This window comes from Nicotiana tomentosiformis, chromosome 12 (assembly GCF_000390325.3).
Source record: "Nicotiana tomentosiformis chromosome 12, ASM39032v3, whole genome shotgun sequence".
In the NCBI taxonomy this organism is placed as follows: Eukaryota; Viridiplantae; Streptophyta; class Magnoliopsida; order Solanales; family Solanaceae; genus Nicotiana; species Nicotiana tomentosiformis.
The window spans coordinates 13,067,441-13,077,616 of record NC_090823.1 but is presented as its reverse complement, the minus strand read 5'-3'; the positions used below and the strand labels follow the sequence as shown (position 1 = coordinate 13,077,616).

At 35.6% G+C, this 10,176-nt stretch overlaps 1 protein-coding gene across 1 annotated transcript; it reads right to left on the bottom strand.

Moving 5' to 3' along the window:
• Positions 1-2,072: 2,072 nt before the first annotated feature.
• LOC138902254 (uncharacterized) lies at positions 2,073-2,456 on the bottom strand. Its single transcript, XM_070190098.1, has one exon. It carries the CDS (start codon positions 2,454-2,456, stop codon positions 2,073-2,075), a length of 384 nt encoding a protein of 127 aa, XP_070046199.1.
• Positions 2,457-10,176: the final 7,720 nt, after the last annotated feature.

The following is a 10,176-nucleotide window of genomic DNA, read 5'->3' as shown; positions in this document are numbered from 1 at the left end:
GTCCTCCTCAAAATTCTGCCCTAGTTTCCGATTATGGAGAAAATGAAAATTTTATTGTATTGTACGTATCCCCTCTTAAACAGAAATCAGGTCAAGCGTAGTTCAATTACATCATATGAAGAAATGTAAATAGCTTACCAAATTACATATTATCTTTTGACTGCGTCTGAGTTGATAGGCTTTGGCCAAATTTCTCCGTCCATCTCTGCGAGTATGAGTACTCCTCCTGTTAGTACCATGTGAACCATGTATGGTCCTTGCCAGTTGGGTGAGAATTTTCCTTTGGCTTCATCCTGATGTGGAAAGATTCGTTTCAGCAACAGCTGCCCCGGTGTGAACTGTATAAGTTTGACCCTTTTGTTGAAAGCTCTGGACATTCTGTTTTGATAAAGCTGACCATGACACACTGCATTAATTCTTTTCCCGTCTATGAGGGCTAATTGTTCATAGAGGCTCCTTATTCATTCTGCATCACTGAGTTCAGCTTCTTGTATGATTCTCAAAGAAGGAATTTCTAACTCGAAGAGGATGACGACTTCAGTACCATAGACCAACAGTTAAGGAGTTGCCCCGGTCGACGTGCGGACTGCGGTACGGTACCCCAATAAGGTAAATGGTAACTTCTTGTGACACTTCTTGTGATTCTCTACCATCTTCCTTAGTATCTTCTTAATGTTCTTGTTGGCGGCCTCCATGACTCCATTCATTTGGGGTCGGTATGCTGTGGAGTTTTTGTGCTTGATTTTGAAGGTCTCGCTCATGGATTTCATTAGATCACTGTTGATATTGGCGGCATTGTCAGTGATGATGGATTCTAGAACCCTGAATCGGCAAACAATACAGTCTTAGACGAAATCTGCGATGACTTTCTTGGTTACAGCTTTGTACGATGCATCTTCAACCCATTTTGTGAAATAGTCATTGGCCACTAGAGTGAACCTGTGCCCGTTTGAAGTGGTGGGCTCGATTGGTCTGATGAAATCCATTCCCGAGGAAGCAAAAGGCCAAGGTGCGCTTGTTGCATTAAGTTCATTTGGAGGTACCCGTATCATATCGGCGTGTATCTGGCACTGATGACATTTCTGGACATACTGGATGCAGTCTGTTTCCATAGTCATCCAAAAATAGCCGGCTCTGAGTATCTTCTTGTCTAGGACGAAACCATTCATATGTGGGCCGCAAGTTCCGGCATGTATCTATTCAAGCAGTTTGGAGGCTTCTTTGGTGTCAACACACCGTAATATCCCAAGATCAGAATTTCTTCTATACAGAATTCCTCCACTTTGGAAGAAAAGGTTAGACAACCTCCAAAATCAAGAAACTCCAAGAACTCCCCACGGTGGCTATGACGGGTCCAAGAACTCCAAGAACTCCCCAAAATCAAGAAACTCCAAAATTCATTATTTTGAAAATCAACTGATGTAGTTGATACATCCCAAGAAACTCATCACGTCCTTCTTGTTCTTTGGTGGTGGTAAATCCTGGATAGCTTTGATCTTTGACGGGTCTAACTCAATTCCTCGGTGACTGACAATAAACCCTAACAATTTTTCGGCAGGAACTCCAAAGGCGCATTTTGCGGGGTTCACTTTCAAATTGTACTTTCGCAGCCGGTCAAAAAACTTTCTCAAATCTGCTATGTGATCTGCGGCGCTTTTGGATTTGATGATGATATCATCCACATATACTTTTATCTCCTTGTGTATCATGTCATGAAAAATAGTTGTCATGGCCCTCATGTAGGTGGCCCCAACATTCTTTAAACCAAACAGTATCATTTTGTAACAGTAAACTCCCCACGGCGTGATGAAAGCTATTTTCTCTGCATCTTCTTCATCTATCCAAATATGATGATAACTCGCGAAGCAATCTACAAAGGATAGGAGTTCATGCTTGACACAATTGATGATCAGTATGTGTATATTTGGTAGTGGAAAATCATCCTTGGGACTTGCTCTAATTAAATACCGATAGTCGACACACACCCTGACTTTCCCGTCTTTCTTCGAAACCGGCAAAATGTTGGCCAACCAAGATGGATATTCAACTACCCTGAGGACCTTAGCTTTGATCTACTTGGTGACTTCTTCCTTGATTTTTAGACTCATGTCTGGTTTGAACTTTCTAAGTTTTTTCTTTACTGGTGGACACATTGGATTGGTAGGTAACTTATGAGCCACTACGGATGTGCTCAACCAGGTCATATCGTCATACGACCATGCGAAAATGTCCTCATACTCTCTCAGGAAACGAGTGTACTCTTCCTTCTCTGATGGTGACAGGTGAATGCTTCTGCGAGTTTCTTTGACGATTTCTGAATCTCCCAAGTTGACTACCTCAGTCTCATCCAGGTTGGACTTAAGTTTGTTCTCAAAATTCTCAACTTCTCTGACGATTTCCTCAAGTATCACATCTTTTTCTTCTATCTCTTCCCAGTCACTATCCTTATGTTGCATTGTCTGATTACATGTCACAGTCGTTGGTTCATCAAGGTAAGAAATCATAATGCTGTAGAGAGAAAGATATGAAAGATAATAATAATAAAACATCAAGCCGTTGATAAATTTTGAAACGTCAAACAAAGCAATGTTTTAATGACTTCAAACAATATTTTCCAAAGCAAAATACTGAAAGGAAAGAAAAATGTTTTAAACAAAAATGCTCAAAAGGAATTGTTTTCAAAATGAATGACACTAGCAGCCATGCTACCCCGGGACTCGTCTGGCCCTGGATGGTGTGGCAGTCCAGTTCTTGAGAACAACTCCCTTCTCCACTGTTTGGATGACGAGGCCTTCTTCCTCCTCCTCCTCAACTATCACACTGCAATCCATAAACTCAATAGTTAAATAGCCAACACTCTCCCCAAACCTGGTGGAACGGAGTCATAATCTCTACAAGAAAGTATTAATAGTCTCGATATTCAATATTGTTTGAAACAAGAAGTAACAAGTAGAATGTCTAAAACAGAAGAGGACTCCGAGGTATGCGGACGTCGAGCAGGTATACCTTGAAGTTCTCCAAAGGCAGCTACTCAATCAACCTCTAGCGTTCGGCACGGGCAGACGTACCTGAATCTGCATAAAACGATGTGCAGAGGCGTAATATGAGTACACCACAATGGTAACTAGTAAATATCAGGCCTAACCTCTGTAGAGTAGTAACGAGGCCAGGTCAAGACACCTAGTAGGACCTAATAAACAGTGTGAAAATATAATAACGATAAATAATGGAAGGCGGAGAAATAACTGATACGAAAGAAGTTAATAACATAAACTAATACCAGAATTTGTAAGCATAGATAACATAATGGAAGCAATTTAAGGGAACCACCAAAGTCAAATACGGATCCAAAGTGATAAGACAAGGAAGAATAAAAACAACAACGAGTATATTTCACCAATAACTCTTTACAACATGAGATAAACAACAAGAATTATGGACGAGGTACCACCTTGTACACAACAAGAACCACTGCTAGAAATTTGACAAAAACCGACCAAGGTCGACCGACCAACTTTGGTCGGTCAAATAACCGACCAAAGTTGGTCGGTTTTTCAAAATATTTTTTTTTAAATTTTTTTTTTACGAAACCGACCAACTTTGGTCGGTTTTCTTTGGCGCAAAAATGCGGGAAACTATTTTTGAGTCCCGCGAAATTTATATTTCAAGAAACCGACCAACTTTGGTCGATTTTTCAATTAAAATAAATAAAAATTAATATTAAAAAAATCGACCAAAATTGGTTGGTTAATTCGGCGGGTCATTTAAAAAACCGACCAACTTGGGTCGGTAATTTTACTTTTTAGTAAAACCGACCAACTTTGGTCGGTTATTTTCGTGTGAAAATACAATTAAAGAGTATAAATCAAATAAAAGACAGTCTTAAAATAAAATGTACCAATGGTCTAGTGGTAGAATAGTATCCTGCCACTGTACAGACCCCGGTTCGATTTTCAGATGGTCAATCTTTTTATTACATAATTAAAATACCGACCAACTTTGGTCGGTTTTTTTTTGCAATATTTTTTTTTTTGAATTTAATTGACCGACCAACTTTGGTCGGTATTCCTTTTCGACCACAAAAATACCGTCCACGCGTAAATGGTCGCGTTTTGATCGGTTTTTGGCTATTACCGACCAACGTTGGTTGGTTTTTTTGGTCGATTTTTACCGGATTTCTAGTAGTGAACCACAACCGAGGTACCACCCGTATACAACAAGAATCACCCGAGGTTAAATTTCAACTATTACTATACCACATCCAAATTGTAATTAAGGAGAGGAATGTGCTCAATCTTAGCATAGTTTCTGATGTGTTAATTACTGCTTTTCAAGGATTGAACCTTTTGAATCATCATCTTGTACGTAAATATGCAGATTAGGCATGTAGTGTCTCTCTTCAATATATTCCCTTTTTGGTTATTAATAATCTATGAGTAGGGATCAGGCCTAATCCTTCGCCACACTTGGTGGTCTGATCTTTTTAGAAAAGTAAAGGAAATAATATAATTTGTTTAATTGCTACTCTATAGTCTAGTCTAGTCATTAAACAGAAGATTTCAATCGATAGCTCTCAATAGCACTAAAATCTAGCCGTTCACATTTATTATTGTTTTAATATGAAATCGGCTAATAAATGAACATAATTTTTTTCTCTAACCCATATATTGAATTTTGGCTGAATTTCAGCCCATTTTGAGTATAGTTGTTTTTCCATATACGTGATGGTATTAGTAGGACCCGTGACAATACATACATAATATTTCATGTTAAAAAGAAAGGAAGATTTTTTTGAAACTTGTGACACTTCTAGTCTTAAAAAAGATATAACATTTGTATTATTACGAAATCTTATCTTATTATTAAAAATAAAATTAAAAGTTTAAATTAAATTATTTATAAATTAGAAAGTTATTTATAAATTAAAAAATATTTTTGAAACTTGTGACACTTCCATTGCTTGTAAAAGACTCCCTTTCTTCCACTCTAGCATCTTTGCTTGCCCTTCGCAAATGGAGAATTGGAGATAACCAAGTCCAAAGAGGTAAATGACACCGAGTTTAGAAGAACGATTTCTTTGAAATTTGTGGTCGTAAATATGCAATGTTATTTTTTTGGTTATAAAACAAAAAATTTAAAGTTAAATTTTGTCCAAATATATAAAGGTGTCACTCATTTTAAAACTGACCTGAAGAAATTACATCATTTGAATTAATTTTTTCTGTGTAGTGTCAGAATATTAAAATTTTAATTGTTTACAAATCAGTTATATATCTTAGTCTAGCTTAGCTCCAAAGGTTAAATAATATATGAATAAAAGATATATCTTGTAAGCTAATTGATCTCCCATTAGCAAGCGTTCAGGGTGGTCCTTTGTAACAGGTCACATACCATAGGAAATATCAAAAAAACTTTGTTGAAATTGGAAAGATAAATGACTAGAAATAGGAAAAATGAATGGATATATGCATGAAAGGAAATATCATAGAGGGTAGGAGAGGTAAATGTACTACTAGTAGTTAATACTTAATAATCTTTTGGAAGAAGTTTACACATCTACTCATCCGTCCAAACAGTAAAAAGCTAACATAAATTTTGAAACAACTTATAAGTGATAGTTATTTCCTTTGTTTCAATTTATGCGGCAACATTTTGTTTTTGGTCCATTTTATAAAAAATAGTGACTTTCTAAATTTGAGAAGATTAAACTTCTCATTTTTATTCTTAATGAGAAATTTTTATATATATCCTCACAAATGTCTATGATTTTTTTATCATAAATTTCAAAAGTATCCTTTATTTCAAACTCCATAGTAATTCAAATTTTACCACATAAAGTCTCCCATGGTGGTATATAATAACTGTAATTTTTTGCCTGTAATTATTGAGACCAAAAGTACTAACTTCATTTGTCTTGCCTTTAATCGATCACACGAACAATTATACGACGGTGTTTGACTAGGTACTGAACTTAAGGAAGATTGAATGACTTTTGCCACATGTCTAAAGTGCGCTAGACTTACACATGACATGGCATTTATTTGATTATAAAAGTATCTCATTAAGGATAAATTAAAAGTTTACAAAAAGTTATCAAATAAAGAATGGGATTCTTCTTTTGTGAAAAGACATTAAAAAAAATATGTCATATAAAATGGAACAAAGGAATATAGAATTTGCCCTCTCCACGAATTTGTATGCAGATTTGTAAATTGACTTATAAAACTCCTAACTTTATGGAGTAAGTCTCTTGGGAAAATGTCATTCTGAAGAATGATAAAGCAAAAAAAAATAGTTTAAAATTTGTAGAGTGCAAAACTTCATTTTTAATTTAAACATGACTGCAACACTCACCCCTTCCAAAAATAGAAAGAGGTCATTCTTTTTTTGTACAGACTAAAAAGAAAATAGGTTCACATAAATTGAAACGAAAGGAGTACTAGATTTTGATACTCTAGCTTCAACTCATCAATTTGTTGGGCCATTTTTTAACCAATAGAGCCTTAAAGAATGAATTCGAGGGGAATATGGCAAATGTAGAATATTTTGCTGAAGGGCTCGGTGAATTATGTCATTGGAAAGAGATGATGCTTCGTCAGAGACACAACGGGTCGCTCTTTGATTCACCAGCCACTACTGCAGCTGCCTTGATTTACCATCAGTACGATGAGAAATGCTTTGGGTACTTGAACTCAATCTTGAAACTGCACGATAATTGGGGTATGCACTACATTATCTGCCTAAAGGAAAATACTTTTCATATCTCTTCTTAGAATTCGTTGGAATTAAGTTTTAATTATGTTAGTATGTTTACTATATGTTCGATATGTTTGATAGGAGACTAATAGTTTTAGGGTACTAGAAAATATAAAGTACTTCTACTGATAAGAAATTTATGTTAGTATGATAATTTAGCGCTTGTGACGCATGGTGACATCCTTACCGCTTCTCCCCACAAGTACAAATGTACATCTACGAACAACTCACATATTGACTCAAATCATGCTTTAGAGAAAATCACAAGAAGAGTAAGTCTAATAAACTTACCTCTCAAGTCCAAACTCTGACATAGTACTACGATGAACCAATTTATTTAAAAAGCTCGGACGTCATCAACAAAGGGATATCTACATATATGTGGAAAATGGCAGAATTCTGACCGCCAAAACGGTCGGAATTCACGAATTTCCTACTACTTTCCGACCAAAATTGGTCGGTCGAAAAATAGTTGGTCGGAAAATAATTTTCGATCAAATCCGTCAGTGATTTCCGACCAAAGTAGTCGGAACGTTCGAAAGGTCAGACGACCAAATATTTTCAAATTTCCGACCAAAGTGGTCGGAATTTACCGACCGAATCAGTCGTAATAATATAAATAAAATAATTATTTATTTAAAATTAAATAATATAAATATATAATTTCCGACCGAATCGGTCGGAAATTAATATTTAAAAAATATAATTTCCGACCGAATCGGTCGGAAATTAATATTTAAAAAATATATTTTATTTAATTTCCGACGGAATCCGTCGAAAACTTTTTAATTTTTTTTAAAATTTTCGACCGCATCAGTCGAAAATCTGGGAATTTTTGGCAAAATGTGGGCAGCTGTCCGACTGTTTCCGTCGGAAATCAGTCGGAATTTTCTGTAAAACTGGGCAGCATTCTGCCCAATTTGGAGCTACACCACGTGTCAAACTATTACAATATAATAATGCCAACAACCAATCAACCATTAACACAATCTAAACCAACAATACCAATCATTAACATAATCTAAACTAACAATACCAACTATTAAAATAATCTAAACCAACCATTAACACAACCTAAACTAACAATACCAACCATTAAACCTAACAATTTTGGACATAAAAATATCCAAATAGTAGCCCACATTCAAGTTTAAAAATAAAACATAAAGTTGTCTCTCACAATCAAGTTTACCAATCAACCAAAATACCACACCTAAACTACTACACATCAGATTCAGTTTGTTCATCCTCATCATCAGATAGATCATGCCCATGTTTTCTCATGAATTTCTGGCAGTTGAGGGTCGTCGACGGAGCTGCAGCGAGGCGGCATCGCCGGTGAGTGGCATTGGTGATGGCAGCGGCGGGTTGGGTGGGGGGGAGAGGGGAGGTTTGAGTGTGAGAGAGAGAAGAGAGAAGGAAGAAAACAGGGAAAGAAAAAAGTAAGGGGTCAGGGGGGTTTTAAAAGAAAATAGGTCAAATAGTCGAACCTCGTTTTAATAAAAAAATTCCGACCGAATTAGTCGATAACAGTTATGCGGTATTTTTCGCCAAAATTTACGACGGATATAGACGGAATATCAGCCGTAATTATTATTAAAAATTGAAAAATATATTTTTATGCAATTTTCGACCGATTCCGTCAGAAATTTGCGACTACTTTTTCCGGTCGGAATATTTCGGTCGGAAATTGGCCGTTTTTTAGTAGTGATATATGAGTTCATATATCAATAACGCTTCATAACAATACCAACTAAGTACGTAGCACTTAGGTCCAACTTCACATGACTTTCACAAAAATTCTTATTTCACCATTTGATATCAATCCTTGAATTTTAACTCCAATTCATCTATTAAATGTGTTATGGAATCTAGCCATTTCATTAGAAGTTCAAAACGATATCGTTCAAATAAGTCCAACACTATTCATCTTCCTTATTAATAAACTTTCAGTGTCAAAGCTATGATAGGAGGGTTCATCTATTCCACCCTTCTAACTACTTTTTCAGCTCATAAATAATATTAAAACACTCACTTATACTTCATAAATAAGGTTCATGTAGTAAAAATTATCTTTGTAAGAAAATCCTAGAAAATCTCTCTTTTGGTGTTTTTGGTTGATTTAATAAAATTTAGCAAACTAAAGGAAGTTTCAATGTTAATACTAGAATTAATTAACTTTAATGAGCACAAAACATCGATAAAAACTTGCCTTGTATGACCCAAATGAACCCTTGGTCAAAATCCTCTCGATCCCAAATCATCTAACTAATAATGAGTTGTACACCTGAGTATTTAAAAGACACTGTAAACTAACTTCTAACCAATAACTAACTAACAGCTAATTACAAAGATCAATAACTAACACTAATTTATGAACCTTCTAGAAGTGTACTCCTTTAAATAATACACTGTACAACCTGTCTAAGCTACATATTTCAGCATTACTAATATAATCTTTTTCGTTATTCTTATAGTCCCCACTATTTGCCCTACAAAGATACATTCAAATCTCTTCTTAGTTGATGCCCTTCAAAATCTTGGAGTAGATCGGTATTTTAAAACAGAAGTCAAAAGAGTACTAGATGAAATATACAGGTAATTTGAAATGATCTTCATGGTTTATACAATTTATCTTTTTAAAACTTTTATTAATATTAATGCTGAATTATGAATAGGCTTTGGCTAGAAAAGAATGAAGAAATTTTTTCAGACGTTGCTCATTGTGCCATGGCGTTTCGACTTTTACGGATGAATAACTATGAAGTTTCCTCAGGTTTGTAACTAAAAACTCAGAAAATTAAATTTTTACCTATGCACCAATAATATAAGGGGTGTCTTGTCGTAATTGGTAAAGTTATTTGTCGTAATTGGTAAAGTTGTTGGTCACAAGTTCAGGCCGTGCAAATAGCCTTTTGCAAAAATGCAGGGTAAGGCTGCTTAGAATATACCCTTATGGTTCGGCCCTTCCCCGGACCTCGCGCATAGCGGGAGCTTAATGCACCGGGCTGTCCTTTTACTTATGCACCAATAAATTGTTACTTTCTTTCTGCAGTAGAACTTGAAGGATTTGTCGACCAAGAACATTTCTTTACAACATCAAGTGGGAAACTTATGAATCACGTTGCAATTCTCGAACTTCACCGAGCTTCACAGGTGGCTATTCATGAAAGGAAAGATCACATTTTAGATAAAATAAGTACTTGGACAAGGAATTTTATGGAGCAAAAACTCTTGGACAAGCACATCCCTGATAGGTCAAAGAAGGAGGTATCACCTGTATATAAATTAGGCCATTCAAAAAACATTCTTTGTAATTTTCAATTTTATGATATTCCATTACTAGCGAGTCAATTAAATATCAGATGGAATTTGCTATGAGGAAATTTTATGGCACATTTGATCGAGTGGAAACTAGAC

What these genes read in the sequence shown, in the direction of transcription:
- LOC138902254 (XM_070190098.1), bottom strand. Translation starts at nt 2,456, where the DNA reads ATGCAACATAAGGATAGTGACTGGGAAGAGATAGAAGAAAAAGATGTG.